General features: G+C 47.2%; 1 protein-coding gene and 1 long non-coding RNA gene across 2 annotated transcripts; one reads left to right on the forward strand and one right to left on the reverse strand.

Annotated features, from left to right (window-relative positions):
* Positions 1-3,412: 3,412 nt before the first annotated feature.
* LOC124669358 lies at positions 3,413-5,383 on the reverse strand. The gene is made up of 4 exons (XR_006992157.1): positions 5,136-5,383; positions 4,709-4,846; positions 3,900-3,983; positions 3,413-3,703 (listed from the first exon to the last, which is right to left on the reverse strand). It is a non-coding gene; the product is annotated as an uncharacterized LOC124669358 (long non-coding RNA).
* Positions 5,384-8,633: 3,250 nt separating this feature from the next.
* On the forward strand, positions 8,634-11,846 carry LOC124673866 (heat stress transcription factor A-2b-like). The gene is made up of 2 exons (XM_047209908.1): positions 8,634-9,227; positions 10,609-11,846. Exons 1-2 carry the CDS (start codon positions 8,916-8,918, stop codon positions 11,503-11,505), a joined length of 1,209 nt encoding a protein of 402 aa, XP_047065864.1. The 5' UTR covers positions 8,634-8,915; the 3' UTR covers positions 11,506-11,846.
* Positions 11,847-25,617: the final 13,771 nt, after the last annotated feature.

Consider the following 25,617-nt stretch of genomic DNA (forward strand, 5'->3'; position numbering starts at 1 on the left):
AGGGCACCCGCCATGGCCGCCTACTCCTCGTCACCGTCGAGGTCGACAAAGACCGGAGGTGCCCACGACACGACCAGTACATAGCCGTTGTGGCGCCGGTGGCGGTGGTGTTGGTGGGGGAGAAAGTGGTGGCTGCGAACGCGAGAGGAGGCGGCGGTGCGCGCGCCTAGGTACGCCTAGGCGTGAGCGATGGAGTCACCGGCCTCCCTTAAGCCAGTGCGGATTCCCGTAGTTGGACGGCTAGGCCGTTCCACTGGGTGAGCTGGTTGAGCTCGCTCTAGGCAATGGCCATTTCAATGGCCTCCTCCTCCGTGAGCTCCGCTAGCTAGACCCCCTCGTTGATGCCGCCGCCTGGAGCATGTGCATTGTCGAAGAGTGCGCCATCGTGGCCTTCGTCCTCCGCGTCGTCGTGGGATTAACCTTCGCCTTCCTTGTTGTCGTCGAGGCCGACGCCATGCTCCCGGTTGAAGAAGTCCACGTCGCCGAGGTAACCCGCGAGGTAGCACGGGTCAAACCCCCGGGCTCCGAATGTGATCCAATTGTAGGAGTTGAGGGTGTAGGCGGGGTCGTCGAGCAGATCCGATGACAAGATGATGCAGAGGTGGATCTCGTCGCGGCGCTCTCGTCCCTCTCGTGGCACCAACACATTTCGGAGTTGAGATACCATCCCCCGGAAGGCTCACATCTGAAAGAACGAGATGTCGCCTAGAGGGGGGAGGGTGAATAGGCGATTTAAAAAACTCTTACGGATTTGGCTTGTAAGAATGCGGAATTAAACTAACGTTTAGTTTACAAGTACAACCCCTAAATATGCTAGGCTCAACTAAGTGCAATAACAACAACTAGAGCTAAGCAAGATAACACAAGATATATGTAGCATAAGTGATAGCAAGATATATGTACTTCAAGCACGATGGCTATCACAAGGAAAGAAAGCTCGGGTATAGAAATAACCGAGGCACGCGGAGACGAGGATGTATTCCCGTGTTCCCTTCCTTTGCAAGAAGGTACGTCACGTTTGGGAGAGTGGAGGTCCCATGAAGGATTCCCCAACGTCACGAAGGCTCACCCTATTCTCCGGGCCAAACCCACGAAGGATAATGGCCCTTTCCTTATGGTTAGTTTTTCCTCCACTCCGGAGATGACAAGCTCCACAACCACTTCACAAGCTCCACGAAAGAGAAGCCCGGGCCTCTTCACAATCTTCCTTGAAGAGATCACCGGAGCACCAACCTCCAAGCTAACTAGGAGGTCTCCATCCAAGAGTAAAAAGCTCACGGTCTCTCACTCGAACTAATCGTGGTGGAGAGCTCAACACTATGCAATGATGCAAAGCAAGAACACTAGAGGTGTTCAAATCCTTCACACTCAAATCCCACCAAAGCAACAAATGCTAGGATGAGATTAGAGAGGAAGAACAAAGAGGAAATCAACAAATGACTCCAAGATCTAGATCCAAAGGGTTCCCCTCACTTAGAGGAGAGATGGATTGGTGGGGATTGTAGATCTAGATTTCCTCTCTTAGATCCCTCAAGAATGAGCAAGAATCATGGGAGGAATCAAGAGAGAGGGCAAGTTCTTCAAAGTCAACAATGGAGGAGAGAGAGAGTGGAAGAACTTATCCAGCCCAAGGTGGAAGAAGTGCTATTTATAGCCCAAGAGCAAATATAACCGTTGGGGAAAAGTTGGGCTGAGTCAACTGTCGAGGAGGCCGGTCAACCGGGCCTGGGACCGGGCCGTCCGGTCCAGGGGCCGGTCAGACTGGGCCGTAGGCTGGACCATCCGGTCGGCACCGGATCGTGCGCGGGGCGAGTTTTAGGACTTACAGAACCTGCGTCGGGGAGGCCGATCTACCGCCCGGTCAGACCGGACGAGGGGCCGGACCCGGCCGGTCCAAACCGGACCACATGTCGGACCAGCACCGGGTGAAGCTGGAAAACTTACTGGATAGTGTTCGGTTGGCACCAGTCCAGGGCCGGTTTGAACCGGGCCATCCGGTGGGACGGCCGGTCACGCCGGGCGAGAAACCGGTCCAGCAGGAAAACATGTTATACAAAAACTGTGATAACTTTTGTGTCCGGACTCTGATTGACATGAAACCGATTTTGTTGGAAAGATAACGGCAAATAGAACCCCAACAAAAAATGAAAATATGGAGACTCCTCACAGGATATTTTTAGATGTTTTTAGAGAGGGAGTCTCCCACCGTCAAGAAACGGTGAAGACGTCCAAACTCAAAAACGCAATAGAAGATGCATGCGGATTCCGTTTTCGATGAACTTGGGCTTGTTGTAAAGCTAGCAAAAAGCTCAAGAACCTATCACAGAGAAACACCAAGAAGAAATAGGGATATGCAAAGTATGCAAAGGATTGAGCTCCATAAGACGATGCGATCAAGTTACCCAACCGAAAGCCCCTCTTGATAGTGCGGCTATCTATTCTATAATCCGGTCTCCCAACAACCACCTTGAGACCGGTAAAAGGAAAACCTAGCAAGGTCATACCTTTGCCTTGCGCATCCCGCTTAATCTTGATGATAGCTCTTCAAACTCCACTCAAGCCGGAATGGCTTACTTGATCATCGTTACTTCGTGAACACTCACAAATGCTCCCCCATACACTATGATGGGAAAGCTCCATTGATGTACTTCTTCACATGTCTATTATCATCAAATGGACGGCAAGCTTCAAGCATATGATCCTTCCGAGATGCTCAACTTGAACTTGCCCAACTCAACCTTGATGACGATCACCACTTACCGTCATCCTCTCATGGGCTATATGAGATCTCACTTTTGATGCATGCCCATGGAAAGATACCTAACCCACATAGACAACACAAGGGCACATATACGATGGGTTAGTTCATGAAGCATAATTAACAAGTCTTACCATACCACGTGACTCCACGTGGCACATTCTTCATGCTTCATGTGTTGACCAAACTTGAATCTATTCTTCACTCTTTATATTGGTCAACCTTGTATCTTCTCATGCTCTATCATACTATCTTGAGGTGTATAAAGAATTCTTCCACTACTAGGAATGTGCTTACCGCCGGCGCACCGAATTTGCTACCGCCGGCACGTTTCTATTCGCCGGCGATCACCTCGCCGGTGGTAATGCCTTACCGCCGGCGCATTGCAAACCGCCAGGGGTAACCCAGATTACCGCCGGCGCCTCAGCCAACTCGCCGGGGGTATTATTTACCGCTGGCGCTTTCCGATCCGCCGGGGGTATTAAGTTACCGCCGGCAAATAGCCCAATGCGCCAGCGGTAAGTATTTTAGGATTTAAAAAAAAAGCCTGAGAAATCACAAAACCTTCAGATATAGAATAAAAAATTCACACTCTATTTAAAAACTGCTTATATTTCAGAATAGCGGTAGCAACAAAAAGGTCCATGTAAAAAAACACAACACTTAACAAATTTAGAGCCAACGCCGACAAGGCCCTGGACGGCGGCGTCTCCGGGACAAGAAGCTCGACCTGCTGGTCGCCAGCGCCCGCGCGGCTGCCTACAGTACCGTACGCACCGCGCTCCCTATCCACGCGCACGACGCAGACTGGTGGGATCGACGGAGTCGCGTGTGCTGTCGAATCAACGCACATAGCATCGACGAGCCGGCCAGCTGCGCCGCCATGGCTGCTGCACCGCGCCTCCTCTTTCCTCCACCGGAGACATTTGACATTTAACTCATTACCTGGATGAGATAGATGATGTACATATTCCAGAGCTATGAGCATATCCATTAGATGATCTCCATGAATCCGCAAGAATCATATACAACAAGTGGTAGTCAAGGAAACATTCTCTGATTTAGTATGAACTCAAACCAAATGATGATACACATACATGAAGCACACCCGAATATAAATTCATTGGAAAGTAAGACATACCTGCAGGATAACATTGAGAAATCAATTATTGCCAAGATGCCAGTCCTCCCTCATCCTCGTGCCTCCACCCTCCTCGGGAATGAGCTGCGGATGACCAAAATATAATTATGCAATGCTGTTGACTGAATTATCTAGGGGTTATTTTGGAATTAGCTTCCATATCACTCTATTGCTATGTTAGCAAACGGGTGCCAAATCCCCAAACTCTGTAAACATATGCATATCTCAAGCCAATTCTCCTTTTGTGTGTTCAGTAAATTATGTAAATTCAGCATTAACCGATAATGAACCAAAGTCATATTTACTAAATCTGTTAGTTCACAATTAACATAATTAGCAGCCATCTCATTTCCATCCTATCTTGCTAAAACGTAAGAACAAAACACAAACAAGGAGATGAGCTTTGAAGTTCTCAGTTCATTCACAGACAGACACGATCATAACTTTACACAAGATGCACTAGATTAAAGCAAACTAAGTTAAAGCAGATATATATCTATCCCTAGCCAGACTATGCAACTCAAACAAAGTTATCCTGCAACTTGGCTCTGTCAGATATAACAAAAACTGAAAAAGCATGCGCCCATTTTTGGGAACAACAGCAATTAATTTGTGGATAATTGAACAATCGTGTCTTGCGCTAGCGAATTTCAGTGCAACTAACAAGCAGAATCATCAGGAGAAACAAACAGCAAGAGACGACAGACTCAGAGTTTCTTCCTATTGTTTTGAATTTGTGCTTCATGACAACCTGCATCAAACTCTGAACGTGCAAGTGACAAGATTGAATTTAAGCAAGAGGGATATACCTTCTTGCGCTTCTGCTTGAACGAAGGCCATGACTTGAGAACCTCGCTTCCAGCATGCAGCTCCACACGGACAACACCAGACATCAGCTTCTCCACATAGATGCTGGCCACCGGGTCCTGCTCCAAATCACCGAGTGCCTGGATAAAGACCGACAATGAGACTGTACTAAATTGGTTTACAATGTCACAACATAGCATTTAAAGATTGACCAATACTTGTGCAATATCGGTTCTGGTCACAGTCCAAATTCAGAACCATACGCAAGAACTAGTTTTTGTTACGTTTGCCTTGATTGTATTTATATCTACACTCACTACTGTCAATCACAAGTTCCCAGAATACAATATTTACACACAAAAATCAACAAACCTGCTGGGATTTCACCATCAGAGGCAAGTATAGATCAGAAAAACAAGATCAATGTACCTTCGCCTCTTCTGCGAAACTTGCGGCCGCCCTGCGTCTCCATGTGGACGTGGTCAGACATCTGCGGCTCCCCACAAACCTCGCTGGCCGCGTGGAACACCAAGAACCTCGCCGTACCCGTGCGGATCACCAAGGATCTTCGCCGGCCGCCGGCTGCTCTCCACGGATCTCGTCGGGCTCGAGCGGTGGAGAAGAGGAGCGAAGATGACAAATCGAGTGATGGATCCCGGCGCCCGCGCCATGGAGCATCGATGTGGAGGGGGCGAATTTTCGGAGGCCATGGCGCCCCACGGCAAGGTCGCTGAGCGGCGTAGCGGCGGTAGCAGATGCCCGGGATCTGCCTGGCCCCGGCCGTGATGACGACGAGGTCGGAGTTCTTGGTGACGGTGGCGTCGGTTCCGGAGACGATGCGGACGCGCGGGAGGAAGGCGGCTCCGTGCTGCAGGTCGAGCGCCTCCCCGCGGAGCTTGTCGGGGAGCGCGTCGATGAGAGGATTTGGGAGAGAGAGAGCCGGTGGGTGTGTGATGTGTGGGTGCGGTGGGGGTTGGGTCGTGGGTGGTAGACTGGTAGGTGGAGGTGGAAGAGGTGGCATAGGCCGAAATACCCCCGGCGAGTTTAAGCTGGAAAAGCCGGCGGTAAATTACGGTCCAACTAGTTCACATCAGTCCAGTTTACCCCAGACGAACATAATTCATTTTCGCCAGTGGTATTAAAGTTACTCCCGGCGTTTTTGGGCCAAATCGCCGGCGGTAATGGGAGGTTCATCTGGGTGATCCCGGGCCAACTTACCCCTGGCGGTTTCACTTTCAACTCGCCGGCGGTAATGGGTCTATCCCCGGCGACCCCAAACCAGCTTGCCGGCGGTAACTTACCGCCGGCCACCTCAAACCGTACTCGCCGGCGGTAAGGAGTGCGGCTATAAGCATTTTCCTAGTAGTGTTCATTTGTTGCATGCTCTAAATCTTAGTCAACCATAGCTCAACTTATGAGACTATCATGACACCGACTTAGAGCCATAACTTGAATTCTTAACTTGGAAACAAGCACTCAAGATCTTGATCATTCATTGCTTATCACATAAGCTAGAGCATGGTTAATATTGAGTTCCACATAAGAACTCCATCTTCATTTCTTCTTCTTGATCATATCACATATATATCTTCAAATCGATGATCTTGATGCCAATACACAAGGTATATCTTTATCTTCATGGCATCCATACTTGAATCCAACACATAGACTACAAGTAGTACCTATGGAATATTCCTTCATATAAACTTAATGAAAACATTAGTCCATAGAGGTTGTCACTAATTACCAAAACCACACATAGGGACAATATACTCTTACAACATCCCGCCAAGCCGTCAGCTGGTTCTCGTCGAACAACTGCCGCGCGTAGTCCACTTGGACATACTGGTGCTCCCGTGCGTTCTTACCGCCACGAGATGAGCCGGCTTTGTGGTCGTGCTTCGCCTTGCTCATGGCGCTCGTGCTGGATGGATTTACACGTGGGCAGTGGTACTGGCGCTAGCTAGGGTGGCCAGAACGAAAGGCGACATGTTACCTTTAAAAGGGACAGAGCATTGGGGCAGATCATTTGTATCGGCTGAGGTTTTACCCATTTTCTAATCTAATCACTAAAAAAATTAGACACCGCCCTATTCCATCGACCGTTCTTGCTTTGTTTGATGACGTGCCTGCCACCGTCACTAGACATTGCTACGCTGGCGAACACATGGCACCTGTCGATCTGGACCCACACGTCAGCGGCTCTCTCTTCCATCAGGGCATCTCCAGCGGCGCGACGCAAACGGACGCTGAACGACCGTTTGTGTCCGCCGTGACCGGAAATGCGTCTGGGGCCTGCTCCAGCGGGGCGACGCAAAGTGACCCGCGGACGCTCGGCGGTCGCACGGCGCGTCCGCTCGCGTCCCCACGGGCCATCATGGCAGTGACATAGGTTCGATCGGCCTCGAATTCACAACGCGCGCCGGTGTGACAACCACGGCGACCAACCGTCACAATGGAGCGCCGAACCGCCGCGGAAAAGCAACCACCGGTCTCTTCGTTTTATGCGCCGCTGTTAATCCGCGCACATTATAACCCCCGCGTCTACGGTAATTCAAGTTCAACCGCCTCCTTCTTCCTCTTCTTCTTCTTCTTCTTCTTCTTCTTCTTCTTCTTCTTCTTCTTCTCCAACACCGGCACGTCATGAGCGACTACACGCTGCCGTCCGACTCGGAGAGCGAGGTCAAGTCGCCCGGATTCCTGCATTGGTGGGAATCGCCGGCGACGCCAAGCGATCCGGCTCCACGCCCGGCCTACCCTACCTCCACACCGAGTGAGGACGAGGAGGAGGGAGGCGGCAATGGCAGCGAAGGCCAGGAGGAGGACGGAGGCGGCGCTGCCAGCGACGCCGACGACGAGGAGGAGGGCCAGGAGGAGGAGGAGGAGGAGGAGGAGGAGGATTCCGACAACAAGTTCGCTCGATTGGAGGCGCAGGAGGCGGCAGACGACAAGGCGGCGGCAAGGAAGAAGTCCAGGGCGCTGGCGCGGGCGGCGCGTCGTCGTCCGTTCACCGACGACGACGACGAAGACGCCATTTCTTCCGAGCTTCAAGTCCTCGACGGGCGCGTCGTCCTCCGGGCTCCGACGACGAGGTGACAAGCAAGAGGTGGAGGAGTTTCCACGACGACGACGACGCAGAGGCCTTCGAACAAGAAGGCCAAAAAATAGTTTTAGTTTATATGTTTTTAAATTTCTTCTTATTTGTATGTTAAATATGTTTGAATCTAGTCGATTGACGTATCCGGTTAATTGTTTAGGCTATAATCTATTCTATTGGACCAACATGACATCATGAGTACATCTTTTCGCGTTTAAAACTTGATCATTCAAAAGAAGTAGCACAAAAAAAAGTTGCATGTCCAAAATACGTCGGACCGTTGGAGGTAGTCCCCGACGCAAACGGACATTTCGCCCCTCGCGATCATTTTAGTGTCCGCGAGGCGACGCAAACGGACGCTCATGACCACTTTTGAGTGTCCGAAATGCGTCGGAGATGCCCTCAGTCCTCGCGGTAGCTCTTTTCGTTTGGACCCGGAGAGCGGTCGTGATTGTTTTCTCTGTAGGCGGTGTTGCCACCTACTTCCAGGAGTGCGGAGGCAGAGACACCGACACTTGTCGCACAGGCCCATACAAAGAAGGCCCACGTCGAGCCCAGGTCCCGACACGTGCCCCTCCGTCGCCGCTCATCCGCCTCCTCCTCCCACAAACCCTTCCTCACCTTCCAGAACCTTCCATTCCCAACACAGCCACGCCCTTCACCCCCACGCTCCTCGCCGCCGCTCCTGCCAGCCAGCCGCCGCCAGGAGAGATCGACTCCATCCCGGGCCGCCGCGACCTCCACCAGGATCTTCCCCGCCGAGGCCTCGTCCCCAGCCCTGATTCGCTCCACCTGCCGAATTAAAGCTCGCGTCCCCGTCTGGTCCCCGGCAATCTTTCAGCTGTTCTCTTCGTGCACTTGCGGGCATGATGGCGATGCGTTCTTAGCAGCACAGCTCGCCCCGCCTTATCCTGTCCTCTCCCCGTGCCCACTCCACTCCACCTACCTCCTCGCCGCGCCACCGCCAACCCTTCCTGCGCCTTCCCCGCCTACCAAGACATCCTCTTTCTTTGACTTGGTTAGCTGCTGCGGCCATTTCCGGGCTGCCGGCGCCGGAGGTTCAGCGAGGAGGGTTTACTGTGGGAGAGGTCGTCGCCGGGCGCGCGGGGGGTATGGACCCAATGCTGAGTCTGGTGAAGGAGGAGATGAGCCACGCGGGAGGCGATTCACCCGCGGATGCGCCGGCGGCGGAAGCGGAAGCGCTGCCCAAGCCCATGGAGGGGCTGCACGACGCCGGGCCGCCGCCGTTCCTCACCAAGACCTACGACATGGTCGACGACCGCGCCACCGACGCCGTCGTGTCCTGGAGCGCCGGCAACAACAGCTTCGTCGTCTGGGACCCCCACGCCTTCGCCTCCGTGCTCCTGCCCAGGCACTTCAAGCACGGCAACTTCTCCAGCTTCGTCAGGCAGCTCAACACCTATGTAAGCCATTTACCCCACCTGCCATTTCCCCTTGCAAATTTGCAATGCACCTTGGTCCGGGATGCGACAGGGAGATGTGGATCTAGCCGATTTGTTTCTACCAAATGCAGTGATGTGGAACTGTTTCCTGGGAAACTGGTTTAACATAGACATTCAGTTTTTTGTTTTGTCAAATTGGTCAAGACAAGTAGCTAAAACATGGAATTGTTTGCATATTTTGGGGGTTGACTGTTGCAGTATACTATTCTACTCTAGTTCTGGCTGAATAGTGCGGAAATTAGCTCTTGTTCTTTATGATTGGGATATGTTGTACTACTTAAGTATATTGATTTTATTACAAGCAGAGCTTGCTGCTAACTCATGAAAGTGAACAGGATCGTTATGTGTCCTATTACATATTTTTTGTGTTGAAAAGTGCATGGGAAGGAATCCAAAAGCAGTCTCAAACTCTAGTTGAATGACTGTCCGGTTAGATATAAGTAAAATTTGTATTTTTACAGTTTCTTGTGAATCACTTTCCGAAGGTACTCTCTCTGTCTCATGGAGCTTGTCTGAGATTTGACTAAATTTGGATGTATCTACATACTAGATAGTGTCTAGATACATCCAAATTTTGACAAATCTATGACAACTTTCGTGGGATGGAGGGAGTACTATTGCTCATGTTATCAGTAAGAAAAAGTAAATATTACAGGGACCAAATGTTAATGCTGTGTGTTTCACACTCATTTATCTCTACCCTGCTAGTGCTTTGTTACTCACAATCATTTTTCTCGAGACAATCAAGTGCAGCATTGTCCTACATGTTCTTGTACTTCATGTTAAGGATTCTTCTTTCCTGAATTTATAGCAGCTTGGATATGTTTCCAGCATGTATCCATTCTTTGGATCTTTTCGAGAGCATGTGCATGGTGACTTCTTAGATCACATGTCACTGTCAAATGCTTAACTTCATAATTCATGTAGCTGTTGCGCTGTGCGGTTACCTGTTTTCTCCATTCAGCATTTCAGTGCTTAATTAAATGTGCATTCTCCCTCTCCTTTTCAGAACTTTTGTACTGGATAATAGTTCTCTTCTAAATTAAGTTCAAGATTCTAGTTGGCATTCTTTTCTTTGTGGCACAATACATGACTGTTTTTAGTTTTTTTTCCCTTAAAAGAGAAAAGTTAACTGAAAAACATTATAGAGAAATAACCAGAAGATACCCTGGCGAAAGTTCCGTCCCCTGGTCCTGTTGCATCTTGATCTAGAAAGAAGCAAATTGGAAATGTAATGTTTTGTGTTTTTCATGCTGAGAAAGCATTAACATCTTGCTGCACGCTTACATTATGTCTCCTGGAAGTAACCTTTCCTCTCTGTCTTGTTTTGTTGGCTTGCCAGGGTTTCAGAAAAGTGGATCCTGACCGATGGGAATTCGCTAACGAGGGTTTTCTACGGGGACAGAGGCACCTTCTGAAGAACATTAGGCGTCGAAAACCTACTGCTCATACTGCTTCAAATCAGCAGTCTCGTGGATCATACCTTGAGGTTGGGCACTTTGGATATGATGGGGAGATCGACCGGCTGAAGAGGGACAAGCAACTGTTGATGGCAGAAGTGGTGAAGCTTAGGCAGGAACAGCAGAGCACGAAGGCGCGTCTGAAAGCCATGGAGGATAGGCTACATGGGACCGAGCAGAAGCAGCAGCAGATGACGGCTTTCTTGGCACGTGTCTTGCGGAACCCTGAATTCTTAAAGCAACTGGCTTCCCAGAACAGGATGAGGAAGGAGCTTCACGATGCCATCTCGAAGAAAAGGAGGCGTCGCATCGACCAGGGACCTGAAGCTGATGACATGATGGCCAGTAGCAGCTTGGAGCAAGAGACACCTATTCTGTTTGATCCCCATGAGTCAGTGGAACATCTTGCTGAGGGGTCAGTGGAACTCCTCTCTGCCGGTATCCCATCTGACCTGGAAGGTTCAGTTGAACTCCTTGTCGATGGAATCCCGCCTGACCTGGGAGGTTCAGTGGAACTCCTTGTTGATGGGATGACATCTGATCTCAACGGCTCAGGTATCGATGCTAATGGTGTAACAGAGCCACATGGTTTTGATCTCGGTGCCCATGAAGTGCAGCAGAACGGAGCCCAGGGGTTGCCTAACACTAATTTTTGGGAGGAGCTGCTGAACCAAGGACTCAGCGATGAGAATGACAACCTGGTTGACGTGGGCGATATGGATGTGCTGGCCAAGAAGATGGATTATCTCATCTCAAATAGCCCGACTCACACAACTTAGTTCTATTTCGTTATATTAAATCGCTGCTACTTTCTTCATGTTCCATGCATCTCACCCTGCAGTGTCTCCTCAAGGAATTCTGCCATGTCGAGAGTGATTCTCCACCGTGTCTTCTGTGAAACTGTCAGTGTCATCCATCGCTGGAGAGGGACTGTGAGTTGTTTGTTTTAGCTGATTGACCGTATTGATCTGGTTTGTTTCAGGCAATGTAGCTGTTGATCAGCACATGTTCTGATATAGGATAGCCTAATGTGGCATGATATTCTGATGTTGAAGGTTTAGTAGTTTTGTGGATGGTTTCGCCGAGTAGGCCTATGTTTATTTCATTTCCATTTGGTATATTCTTGGACATTAACGTTTTAGTTTTCCATAGTTTTTTGCAACCCATAGATTCGGTCATAGTTTTTGGTTTACGCAGATGGATCCATCAGCGTGTTATCTGGTTGCCGTTTTTTTTTCCCGAATTTGTTTGCTGTTTAAACATGGGACGGGCGATGTAAATTGTACAAATGATGATATCAGGAACTACAGAAAAAGCACGATAAAACATGGACATGCTCATAACGTAAGAACGAATATGACAAGTTGACAACATCAGTTGTTTCCCATGGTGAGCCTGTTAGCAAGAACGTTTGTCTAAGGCTGATGAACAAGACATGTGCGGCTTTTCGTTCGCGTTGGATGTAATACCATCTACTTCACCTTAAAACCTAAATCGACGTGAACACACGTGTAAAAATTGGCAAAATCATGTACTCCAGAAACAACATTAGAAACTCGCCTTGCCTCGTCTACGTCTTGAGGGGTGGGAATCCAATATATGAGTTGAGATTAATAAAAGTAGAGTTTTCTAGATTAAATTAGGATTTTGGTAACTATTTTCCCCTCCGCGTCAAAGGAGCATGAAAAACCTTTTTAAAAACCTATTATTCAGGGCGTGACGACGATATACGAGGGCACTCTTCCAATCTCGAATAAACTTACTTCTTTTGAACTTGGATTTGCCAGGGAAACATAGTGCTCCCGTCCACTCTACAATAAGTGATCTTCGGTCTTTCGTTTTATAATATTTTTTTCCTTCCAATATCATTGTTTGGTGTTAGTTAGAAGATTAAACAGAGGTATGTCCTTTAGATCTTTCTTCGCTAGGTTGATTTTGGATTCTTTCTCATATTACTGGGAAGAGGATTTTCTGTCTCGACTGCTATGTCAATAACAATGGTGTCTCGTACTTCTGTTTCTCCAGCAACATTAACTACACAGTTTGGCTTTTTTTCTTTTGAAATACTGGTGTTGCTACTCTTGTCAATGTTGATTGATTACTTTAACGGATGTGTTGATGCGTGTAGCCTTTGCCCTTGGCTACTATGGTTTTGTTATTTCCTTCCTGAAGACGTCGACCTTGAAGTCGTCGTCGTGAGGGGTGAAGATGAGGGTGTCGTCGAAGTGCAGCAAAATCCTCTCGTAGAACTCGCTTCAGGACTTGATGAACCCGACTCGCTGCACTGTCCACTGCAGCTGCACCTTCCACTCGCAACGCGCGCCCAAGTACAAGCAGACCTTCATAGGGGGGGCCATTGTTCTTGAGCTTGTACTTCCTGATGAGGGTCTGCTCCATGAACGGCGGGATGGCGAGGGCACGGAGGTCGTGGCTCTTCACCTGGACAAAGAACGTCGGCACACGCGCATTGGCTGCGTGCACCAGGTCAGCAGGACGGCCGGCGTGGCGCCTCGGCGCTGTGATCTGCTGGTGGGCTTCCATGAACACTGTGTTGGGATCACACAGCTACACACGAAACGACATAGTCGATAGAGTCCAATATTGGCCCGTCCGAGAAGAAATCCAGGAAGGGCCAGTTCTGCACAACCACAAGGAAGCAATGTCAATCAGGCAATGGCATGCACAATGTGAATCAGGCAATGGCATGCACAATGTCAATCAGGCAATGGCATGAACAATGTCAAACAGGCAATGACATGCACAATGTGAATGAGGCAATGGCATGCACAATGTCAAACAGGAAATGTCATGCACAATGTGAATCAGGCAATGGCATGCATAATGTGAATCAGGCAATGGCATGCACAATGTCAAACAGGCAATGTCAATGCCAATGCCAAGCTCAAGCACTGTCATGGACTTGACATGGTGCTTCTTGAGCTTGGCATGACAAGCATAAGCACATTGCAATCAATCCTACGTACATTCACATCTACAAGCGACAAGGAGATTGAGTGAAGGTACTTACGATTGGGTGGATCGCCAGCACCCCTGTCTGAGGAGGAAGAGGAGCAAATCCCGGTGGAGGAGGAGGCGGCGTAGCGGTAAGTACGTCCTCAGGTCTGGCCGCGGTGCAGCGGTCGGGAAGCTGGGCGTCGATGGTGCTGACGTCTGGCGCCGAGCACGAGGTCGGGTGAACCCCGGCGGCGGCGGGACGGGAGGCGCGCCATAGGGGCAGGCGGACGCGGCATGCCCCATGGCATCGCCGGCTGCATCGGGGTGGACGCGAACCCCGGCGGGGGCTCCATCTCCCTGCTGGAGCCCGGTGCACCGCCCGCCATTGCGGCCGCCCTCGCGGTCGGAAACCCTAGTGGGGAAGGGAAAAAAAACCCCGTCTCCGACGGATCCGCCGGTCAAATCCCGACCGCTAGAAGAGCCAGGACGGCGGCGCTACGGGTTGCGATGCCGGCGGGCCTCATGCTCGCGAACGGTGATGGTCGATTCATCACCGGCACGCGGCCGGCATCAATTTGCACCCCAGAGTCGCCGCCTCCGGCCTCGTACTCGCGGACGAGGCGCATTACCGCCTCGGTGGACCTGGTTGCAGACGGCCGTACGACTGGATCCGTCGGCGCTGACGACGATGGTGGAGGCGGAGGCGGAGGCGGAGGAGGCGAGGAGGCCATGGCGGCGGTTGATGGGACAGGGCGATGCTGTCTGTGCCAGTAGTGAATGGGGAGAGAGAAGACCGAAGCGGTGAGGGGAAGTGGGGAGCGAGGATCAAGGCAACGCGGTGTCTCCTGCGCTTCTCCACGCGTGCAACCGTTGCACGCGGGCGTGCAAAATGGCACGACAACGGGCCTGGCCCCGGAGAAACTATCGATTCGGGCGTTCCTTCAGGGCCTGTCCCAGGGGTGCTTTGAGAACTGGTTGGGCCACAACGCGGACCTCTTACAGGCAACCAAAGGGGTCGTTTTTTGCTGGGCCAATGCGAGCCAAAGGGCTCACACCCTACCAAACGCGCCCTTGGTGACCATGACCATGGTCGCATCGGCGACGACAGAGCAAGTTCGAGGTCCACGTCTCCTGGCATCCACCCAAAATCATCGGCGGCGGGCTGGACGATGTTGGGCTGCGCGATGATGGGCTGGGTAACGTCTTCCTGCGGAGGAGAATAAAAGCATGTTCTGTTAATTCATTTTAGGAGAACAATAGGATAGCATGTTCAGTTAGTTGAAATAAGCTTTTGTTTCCTCAAAAAATTGAAATACCGGTATTTCTTCGTGTGGGCCTTTAGATTATCCTCGACGGCGTACAACGCTGACATACACAATGAATGTTCTTAGGCCCATGTTTCCTTAAATAGTACCTCTATAGAAGAGAGATGTGATAAGGCTTTGTTGCGATTGTTGTGCGGACATCCTGTCACTACGCACCATGGGCGGATCCAGCCTATAGTCGGAGGGGGGGGGGGGGCAGCTGCCCCCACTCTATTTCCATTTACTTTGTAATATGCTAAGCTAAAAACTGATTTGCCTCCACTTAGAAATATTATTTGCACCAGTTATCATATTTTTGCTCCCCCACAAAAACTGTCCTGGACCCGCCCTTGCCGGGCAAGTGTAGCACCGTTGCCTATCATATTTTTGCTCCCCCACAAAAACTGTCCTGGACCCGCCCTTGCCGGGCAAGTGTAGCACCGTTGCCTATTTAGGCTAACGTCGTGCTCCCCAAGCTTCTCGTACACCTGATGCTTCCTCGTATGTAGCTTCAGATTCCCCTCTGTAATGAATGGTCTATCGCACCGCTCGCATACAAATGTCAGGCCCGTAGCCGAGAGGCGTGTGGGCGAGAGTTGAAAAACTTGAGCATCTAGATCTACATTAGTAATATAATAATGAACCTCCTATGAAAAAAAAGAGTTTCACCAAGGTGGTACATATTTTAGAAAATGTTGAAATTTTCTTCAGAAAACAGTAGAAACGAAAACCCCGAAAAATTGTTCATATTTTTTTTAGAAATGCTTGTGTCTAAATCAGTTTCATATTCTTAAAATGTTCAATGTTGAAAAATCGTTTATGTAGAAAAAATGTTTAGATTATGATTGTTTTGATGGCATTTTAAGCACTGTTCGGACCCATGCTCGTAAAACACATGGATGAAAAAAAATACAGAAATTGAGAAGTCACGTACTCCCTCCGTCACAAAAAAGCTGCTCAATTTATTTATATACAAATATAGATAGACATATTTTAGTTATAGATACATCTAAATCTAGGAAAAAAGATGACCAACTTTTTTTTGGGGCGGAGGAAGTAACTATTACAACACAAACCAAAACCATGGGGAAAGTTTAAAAGCGTCGTTTGGATACCACAAAGCTAAAATCTGAGAATTGTAGACATATGGAGATGAAAACATGAGGTGGGACGGCATGTTAGTTTTCCTCTAAATTTTCTAAGGAATCTTATATTCCTATTACTTAAATAAGAAAACTTGCCCGTTAAGCAACAATATGAATCCCTAGATGAAATACCATAAACATTTCCTCGATATCTCTGCTCATCAGAATGATGGTATACATGATTAACCGCTCAACAATTTGATTACAATTTCGGCAAATTTTGTCCCATCATCAGACTTCAAGATGTTAGTTGAGCAGAGTATCTACAGGTGGTAGGCCCCGTTCATCAGATCCACCTCCTCCACACCATGGATGCTTAAGAGGATTCAACACACGAGGCATACATCTCGGAACTTGTTAGGTGGCTGACGCTCAACCAGTTCGACAACCTCACCGTTGAGAAGGTAGCGTTGTTGCACATGTCCATGTGCATGCTCGGCATTGGTCGAGATCCACTCGATGCAATCTAGGGGTGGGAGCGGTGGATTGGAGGTCTCACCGCTATGGCCTCGCATGCATCTAATGATAAGGAGGGATTCTATTCAATATGTGTGTGTGCATGACTCCTTCATCATCACATAGAAGGTGGCGGTGGAGTTGGTGAGCCCGAGAGTAGGGATACATGAGGGACAAGGCTGGTCAAAGGAAAATTTGTGGCTAAATGAAAATAAAACTAAATACAATTTATACTAAGCTTTTATACTCCTCTAGATTTTATATTTAGCATTTTACAGTACTAACAACTATTTATTTTTATATTTTTAATTGAGCATTGTTAACAATATGTAGCTATGTCTCTAAATAATAATTCTTAGTATGTTAGTTATTTGTGATTAATTCAATATAAATACGCTCGTTTTGTTCTACTTTAAAGTATACTCCCTCCATCAGTTCGAGATTATAAGGTCTCTCCCTCTTTTCAAATTGTTAGATTATAGGGATTTCTATTTCCGTGCCCTCAGGTCCTTAGTCGTACTCAGTTTTCCCCAGCTCCTTAGTTTTTCCTCAGTTTTTCCCAAGCCCTTGTCTGAAACCCGCAGAAGGAGCTCGGACGGGAGGATTCCCGTTTAGTTGACCGTTGGTTGGTGCTGGCAAGTGGGGCCGTTGTTGGTGCCCCGCAGTGGACACGTCTCCACTTATCCAGATCATCATGGGACCCACAACTTGTCCATGTTAGCGCGCCGGACCCACAACTTACCCAGGTGACCGTTGCAAAATGGGAGCCTGAGCCAGCCCCGCGCCCGTGCCCGTGCCATTGCTTCCCCTTTCTTTCCCCGCGCCCCATTGTTCTTCTTCTCCGAGTAGCTGGCAGCCCTTCTCCGGCAGGCGGGTGATGTCTAGTTTCTCTTCGACCTCCCGTTCTTCATGGCCGCAGTATGGACCCGTGCCTTTGACAAGATGCCCTGACTGCCCACGCCAGGGGCCTCTGAAGCGGTTGATCTGTAAGACATACGACAACGGCAACCGTGGACGTGAGTTCCTTGCATGCGAGAGCTTGCCATATAGAGAGGGAGATAAGGTTAGATCTCGCTCCAATTTCTCTGTTTTCTCTCAATTTTCTTGTTATTCCCTCGAATTTGGGATTTAGGGTTCACGTTGTTGTTTTCAGATCCTGGAGAAATGCATGCATTTCGAGTGGATCGATGTGTACGTTCAGAGGCTTCAATTGCAGGAATCAATTGGCGCTATTGGGGAGCGCAATTTGGGAGGGGGGACTTGCTGTAGAGAATGTGGTGGAGAGAGGACCCGTTCCGATTATGCCTAATGCTCCCAATGCAGGACTGGTGGAAGTGAAGGGAGAACTGAAGAAAAGGACCAAGTAGTTAAGGCAGCTGATCGAGTTGAAGAAGCAAGCTAATCTGGTGGCTGGTTTTTTTATATAATTGCGATCTGATTCTTATCATTGCTCACCAGGCGCTAGAAGTTGTTACAAGGGATACCTTGTTACAAATCCATTATTCAGTTACATGTACTTGTAGTTGTTTTCAAAGTTAGTGTGTGCATTCACCGAAATTACCAAAAAAATAAGTATATCCCAAACTATATTCCCTAAAAGAAAAGGAATGCTAAAGAAAGTTGATAATTGTTAGAGGGGTGACAAATAATGCATTCACCGAAATCCGCAAATATGTATACCTCATGTTTATTGTTGGAGATATGCCCAAGAGGCAATAATAAAGTGGTTATTATAATATCTTTGTGTTTATTATAAGCTTTCGATACATAGTTGTCTAAGTCCTTCGACCATGAGATCATGTAAATCACTTACACCGGAAGGGTACTTTGACTACATCAAACGCCATTGCGTAAATGGGTGGTTATAAAGATGGGATTAAGTATTTGGAAAGTGTGAGTTGAGGCATATGGATGATACGTCTCCAACGTATCGATAATTTCTTGTGTTCCATGCCACATTATTGATGTTATCTACATGTTTTATGCACACTTTATGTCATATTCGTGCATTTTCTGGAACTAACCTATTAACAAGATGCCGAAGTGCCGCTCTCGTTTTCTGCTGTTTTTGGTTTCGTAAATCCTAGTAACGAAATATTCACGGAATCGGACGAAATCAACGCCAAAGTTCCTATTTTCATCGGAAGCATCCGTAACACCCGGAAGGACCGGAGGGGGCCACAGGGCCACCAAACCCTAGGCCGGCGCGGCCGAGGGGGGCCGCGCCGCCCTATGGTGTGGCCCCCCGTCAGCCCTCCCCGCGCCGCCTCTTCGCCTATATAAAGCCCCCGGATCAGAAAACCCGATACCAATTGACGAAACCCACGTAAACCCGCCGTAGCCGCCGCCATCGCGAAGCCAAGATCCGGGGGACAGATCTCTGTTCCGGCACCCCGCCGGAGCGGGGAAGTGCCCCCGAAGGCTTCTCCATCGACACCGCTGCCATCTCCACCGCCATCTTCATCACCGCCGCTGCTCCCATGAGGAGGGAGTAGTTCTCCATCGAGGCTCGGGGCTGTACCGGTAGCTATGTGGTTCATCTCTCTCCTATGTGTTTCAATACAATAATCTCATGAGCTGCCCTACATGATTGAGATTCATATGATGATGCTTGTAATCTAGATGTCATTATGCTAGTCAAGTGAGTTTTACTTATGTGATCTCCGGAGACTCCTCGTCCCACGTGTGTAAAGGTGACAAGTGTGTGCACCGTGTGGGTCTCTTAGGCTAGATTTCACGTAATACTTACTCATTGAATGGCATAGTGAGGTGCTTATTTATATCTCTTTAAGATTGCAGCATGTTGTATCACAATTTATCCATGTGCTACTCTAGTGATTTGTTATTAAAGTAGTTTATTCCTCCCGCATGTGTGCAAAGGTGACAAGTGCGTGCACCGTGTTAGTACTTGGTTTATGCTATGATCATGATCTCTTGTAGATTATGGAGTTAACTATTGCTATGATAATATTGATGTGATCTATTCCTCCTACATATGCATGAAGGTGACAAGTGTGCATGCTATGCTAGTACTTGGTTTAGTAGCGTTGATCTATCTTACACTAAAGGTTACTTAAACATGAGCATTATTGTGGAGCTTGTTAACTCCGGCATTGAGGGTTCGTGTAATCCTACGCAATGTGTTCATCATCCAACAAAAGTGTAGAGTATGCATTTATCTCGTTCTCGTTATGTGATCAATGTTGAGAGTGTCCACTAGTGAAAGTGTAATCCCTAGGCCTTGTTCCTAAATACCGCCGAGTTACTACCGCTTGTTACTCGTTTCTATCACAAGCTACTATCGCTCGCAATACCACCACCATCAACTACACGCCAAGCACTTTTCTCGCCACCGTTGCTACCGCTCATACTTATTCATACCACCTCGTATTTCACTATCTCTTCGCCGAACTAGTGCACCTATTAGGTGTGTTGGGGACACAAGAGACTTCTTGCTTTGTGGTTGCAGTGGTTGCATGAGAGGGATATCTTTGACCTCTTCCTCCCCGAGTTCGATAAACCTTGGGTATCCACTTAAGGGAAACTTGCCGCTGTTCTACAAACCTCTACTCTTGGAGGCCCAACACTGTCTACAGGAAAGGAGGGGGAACGTAGACATCAAGCACTTTTCCGGCGCCGTTGCCGGGAGGAAAGGTAAAAGGCTCTCATACTACGGTCCCGTGTAAAGTATTTTTCTCGGCGCCGTTGTGTGTGTGCTCAAAGCTATTTCCTTTAGATCCTGCAATTGCATCTTGTTGTTTCTTGTTTACACTAGTTTGGCATAATGTACAAGAGTGAGCTTCTTATTCTATTTCCTGATTTAAAACATGGATTGTTTGATGCGAAAATTAAAAAACCTATGAAATCTTCTTTGCATGCGGGTAGTGATATTAGTATGAACGCTTTGAACACCATTGTTGACAATAATATAGAAAGTTCTAAGCTTGGGGAAGCTGGTTTTCATGATATTTTTAGTCCCCCAAGCATCGAGGAGAAAATTTACTTTGATGATTCTTTACCTCCTATTTATGATGATTATAATGATAGTGGTCTTTTGGTGCCACCTACTATGGAGAGTGAATTTGATCATGATTACAATATGCCTCCTATATTTGATGATGAGAATAATAATGATAGCTACTTTGTTGAATTTGCTCCCACTACAACTAATAAAATTGATTATGCTTATGTTGGGAGTAGTAATAATTTTATGCATGAGACTCATGATAAGAATGTTTCATTTGATAGTTATATTGTTGAGTTTGCTCATGATGCTACTGAAAGTTATTATGAGAGAGGAAAATATGGTTGTAGAAATTTTCATGTTACTAAAATGCCTCTCTATGTGCTGAAATTTTTGAAGCTATACTTGTTTTATCTTCCTATGCTTGTTACTTTGCTCTTCATGAACTTGTTTATTTACAAGATTCCTATGCATAGGAAGCATGTTAGACTTAAATGTGTTTTGAATTTGCCTCTTGATGCTCTCTTTTGCTTCACATACTATCTTTTGCGAGTGCATCATTAAAACTGCTGAGCCCATCTTAATGGCTATAAAGAAAAGAACTTCTTGGGAGATAACCCATGTGTTATTTTGCTACAGTACTTTGTTTTATATTTGTGTCTTGGAAGTTGTTTACTACTGTAGCAACCTCTCCTTATCTTAGTTTTGAGTTTTGTTGTGCCAAGTTAAGCCGTTGATAGAAAAGTAAGTACTAGATTTGGATTACTGCGCAGTTCCAGATTTCTTTGCTGTCACGAATCTGAGCCCACTGCCCTGCAGGAAGCTCAGAAAATTATGCCAATTTACGAGCATGATCCTCAGATATGTACGCAACTTTCATTCAATTTGAGCATTTTCGTTTGAGCAGGTCTGGTGGCCTAATAAAATCCATCTTTACGGACTGTTCTGTTTTGACAGATTCTGCCTTTTATTTCGCATTGCCTCTTTTGCTATGTTGGATGAATTTCTTTGATCCATTAATGTCCAGTAGCTTTATGCAATGTCCAGAAGTGTTAAGAATGATTGTGTCACCTCTGAACATGTGAATTTTTATTGTCCACTAACCCTCTAATGAGTTGTTTCGAGTTTGGTGTGGAGGAAGTTTTCAAGGGTCAAGAGAGGAGGATGATATACTATGATCAAGGAGAGTGAAAGCTCTAAGCTTGGGGATGCACCCGGTGGTTCACCCCTGCATATATCAAGAAGACTCAAGCGTCTAAGCTTGGGGATGCCCAAGGCATCCCCTTCTTCATCGACAACATTATCAGGTTCCTCCCCTGAAACTATATTTTTATTCCATCACATCTTATGTGCTTTACTTGGAGCGTCCGTGTTTGCTTTTGTTTTTGTTTTTGTTTGAATAAATTGGATTACATCATGCTTGTGTGGGAGAGAGACACGCTCCGCTGGTTCGAATGAACACATGTGTTCTTAGCTCATAATATTCATGGCGAAGTTTCCTCTTCGTTAAATTGTTATATGGTTGGAATTGGAAAATGATACATGTAGTAATTGCTATAATGTCTTGGGTAATGTGATACTTGGCAATTGTTGTGCTCATGTTTAAGCTCTTGCATCATATACTTTGCACCCATTAGTGAAGAAATACATAGAGCATGCTAAAATTTGGTTTGCATAATTGGTCTCTCTAAGGTCTAGATAATTTCTAGTAAGGTGTTTGAACAACAAGGAAGACGATGTATAGTCTTATAATACTTGTAATATGTCTTTTATGTGAGTTTTGCTGTACTAGTTCATCCTTGTGTTTGCCTCAAACAACCTTGCTAGCCTAAACCTTGTATCGAGAGGGAATACTTCTCATGCATCCAAAATACTTGAGCCAACACTATGCCATTTGTGTCCACCATACCTACCTACTACATGGTATTTCTCCGCCATTCCAAAGTAAATTGCTTGAGTGCTACCTTTAAACAATTCAAAATTTATTACCTCTTATTTGTGTCAATGTTTTATAGCTCATGAGGAAGTATGTGGTGTTTATCTTTCAATCTTGTTGGGCAACTTTCACCAATGGACTAGTGGCTTCATCCGCTTATCCAATAATTTTGCAAAAAGAGCCGGCAATGGGATTCCCGGATCCCAAATTAACAAACTAAAAATAGACACTCCTCCATGGTATGTGATTGTTGGACTGGCACCCGAAGGATTCGGTTAGCCATGGCTTGTGTAAGCAAAGGTTGGGAGGAGTGTCATCATAATAAAACTAAAATAAAAAGGTACTCCTTCATGGTATGAGATTGTTGGCAGTGCACCCGAGGATTCGGTTAGCCATGGTTTGTGAAAGAAAGGTTGGAAGGAGTGCCATCCAAAAATAAAATAAAATGGGAGCCGCTCTTTGAAGGTTTGTCCGGCAAGGGGGTTAGAGTACCCGCTACCATTCGTTGACAACAACAAACACCTCTCAAAACTTTACTTTTATGCTCTCTTTATGTTTTCAAAATCAAAGCTCTAGCACAAATATAGCAATCGATGCTTTCCTCTTTGAAGGACCATTCTTTTACTTTTATTGTTGAGTCAGCTTCACCTATTTCTCTCCACCTCAAGAAGCAAACACTTGTGTGAACTCGTGCATTGATTCTTACATATTTGCATATTGCATTTGTTATATTGCTTTGCATTGACAATTATCCATGAGATATACATGTTATAAGTTGAAAGCAACCGCTGAAACTTAATCTTCTTTTGTGTTGCTTCAATGCCTTTACTTTGAATTATTGCTTTATGAGTTAACTCTTATGCAAGACTTATTGATGCTTGTCTTGAAGTGCTATTCATGAAAAGTCTTTGCTATATGATTCAGCTTGTTTACTCATGTCATTACCATTGTTTTGATCGCCGCATTCTCTACATATGCTGTACAAATAGTATGATCAAGTTTATGATGGCATGTCACTCCGTAAATTATCTTTGTTATCGTTTTACCTCGCTCGGGACGAGCAGTAACTAAGCTTGGGGATGCCGATACGTCTCCAACGTATCGATAATTTCTTGTGTTCCATGCCACATTATTGATGTTATCTACATGTTTTATGCACACTTTATGTCATATTCGTGCATTTTCTCGGAACTAACCTATTAACAAGATGCCGAAGTGCCGCTCTCGTTTTCTCGCTGTTTTTGGTTTCGTAAATCCTAGTAACGAAATATTCTCGAATCGGACGAAATCAACGCCAAAGTTCCTATTTTCATCGGAAGCATCCGGAACACCCGGAAGGACCGGAGGGGGCCACAGTGGCCACCAAACCCTAGGCTCGGCGCGGCGCAGAGGGGGCCGCGCCGCCCTATGGTGTGGCCCCCCGTCAGCCCTCCCGCGCCGCCTCTTCGCCTATATAAAGCCCCCGGATCAGAAAACCCGATACCAATTGACGAAACCCACGTAAACCCGCCAGAGCCGCCGCCATCGCGAAGCCAAGATCCGGGGGACAGGATCTCTGCTCCGGCACCCCGCCGGAGCGGGGAAGTGCCCCCGAAGGCTTCTCCATCGACACCGCTGCCATCTCCACCGCCATCTTCATCACCGCCGCTGCTCCCATGAGGAGGGAGTAGTTCTCCATCGAGGCTCTGGGCTGTACCGGTAGCTATGTGGTTCATCTCTCTCCTATGTGTTTCAATACAATAATCTCATGAGCTGCCCTACATGATTGAGATTCATATGATGATGCTTGTAATCTAGATGTCATTATGCTAGTCAAGTGAGTTTTACTTATGTGATCTCCGGAGACTCCTCGTCCCACGTGTGTAAAGGTGACAAGTGTGTGCACCGTGTGGGTCTCTTAGGCTAGATTTCACGTAATACTTACTCATTGAATGGCATAGTGAGGTGCTTATTTATATCTCTTTAAGATTGCAGCATGTTGTATCACAATTTATCCATGTGCTACTCTAGTGATTTGTTATTAAAGTAGTTTATTCCTCCCGCATGTGTGCAAAGGTGACAGATGCGTGCACCGTGTTAGTACTTGGTTTATGCTATGATCATGATCTCTTGTAGATTATGGAGTTAACTATTGCTATGATAATATTGATGTGATCTATTCCTCCTACATATGCATGAAGGTGACAAGTGTGCATGCTATGCTAGTACTTGGTTTAGTAGCGTTGATCTATCTTACACTAAAGGTTACTTAAACATGAGCATTATTGTGGAGCTTGTTAACTCCGGCATTGAGGGTTCGTGTAATCCTACGCAATGTGTTCATCATCCAACAAAAGTGTAGAGTATGCATTTATCTGTTCTCGTTATGTGATCAATGTTGAGAGTGTCCACTAGTGAAAGTGTAATCCCTAGGCCTTGTTCCTAAATACCGCTGAGTTACTACCGCTTGTTACTATCGTGTTTACTCACAGTTCACTACTCGCTGCAATACCACCACCATCAACTACACGCCAAGCACTTTTCTCGGCACCGTTGCTACTGCTCATACTTATTCATACCACCCGTATTTCACTATCTCTTCGCCGAACTAGTGCACCTATTAGGTGTGTTGGGGACACAAGAGACTTCTTGCTTTGTGGTTGCAGTGGTTGCATGAGAGGGATATCTTTGACCTCTTCCTCCCTGAGTTCGATAAACCTTGGGTATCCACTTAAGGGAAACTTGCTGCTGTTCTACAAACCTCTACTCTTGGAGGCCCAACACTGTCTACAGGAAAGGAGGGGGAACGTAGACATCAATGGACAATAGTGGAATTTGTCCATCCTGATGACGGATAGATATACTCTGGGCCCTCTCGGTGGAATGTCGTCTGATTAGCTTGCAAGCATGTGATTGGATCACAAGAGATGACATACCACGGTACGAGTAAAGAGTACTTGTCGGTAACGAGGCTAAACAAGGTATGTAGATACCGATGATCGAACCTCGGACAAGTAAAATATCGCGTGACAAAGGGAATCGGCATCGTATGTAAATGGTTCAATCGATCACTAAGTCATCGTTGAATATGTGGGAGCCATTATGGATCTCCAGATCCCGCTATTGGTTATTGCTCGGAGAAGAGTCTCGAC

Source organism: Lolium rigidum, chromosome 7, assembly GCF_022539505.1.
Source record: "Lolium rigidum isolate FL_2022 chromosome 7, APGP_CSIRO_Lrig_0.1, whole genome shotgun sequence".
Taxonomy (NCBI): domain Eukaryota; kingdom Viridiplantae; phylum Streptophyta; class Magnoliopsida; order Poales; family Poaceae; genus Lolium; species Lolium rigidum.

Coding starts and splice junctions, on each gene's coding strand:
- LOC124673866 (XM_047209908.1), top strand. CDS start 8,916: ATGGACCCAATGCTGAGTCTGGTGAAGGAGGAGATGAGCCACGCGGGA. Junction 9,228..10,608: donor TCAGGCAGCTCAACACCTAT/GTAAGCCATTTA, acceptor TTGGCTTGCCAG/GGTTTCAGAAAAGTGGATCC.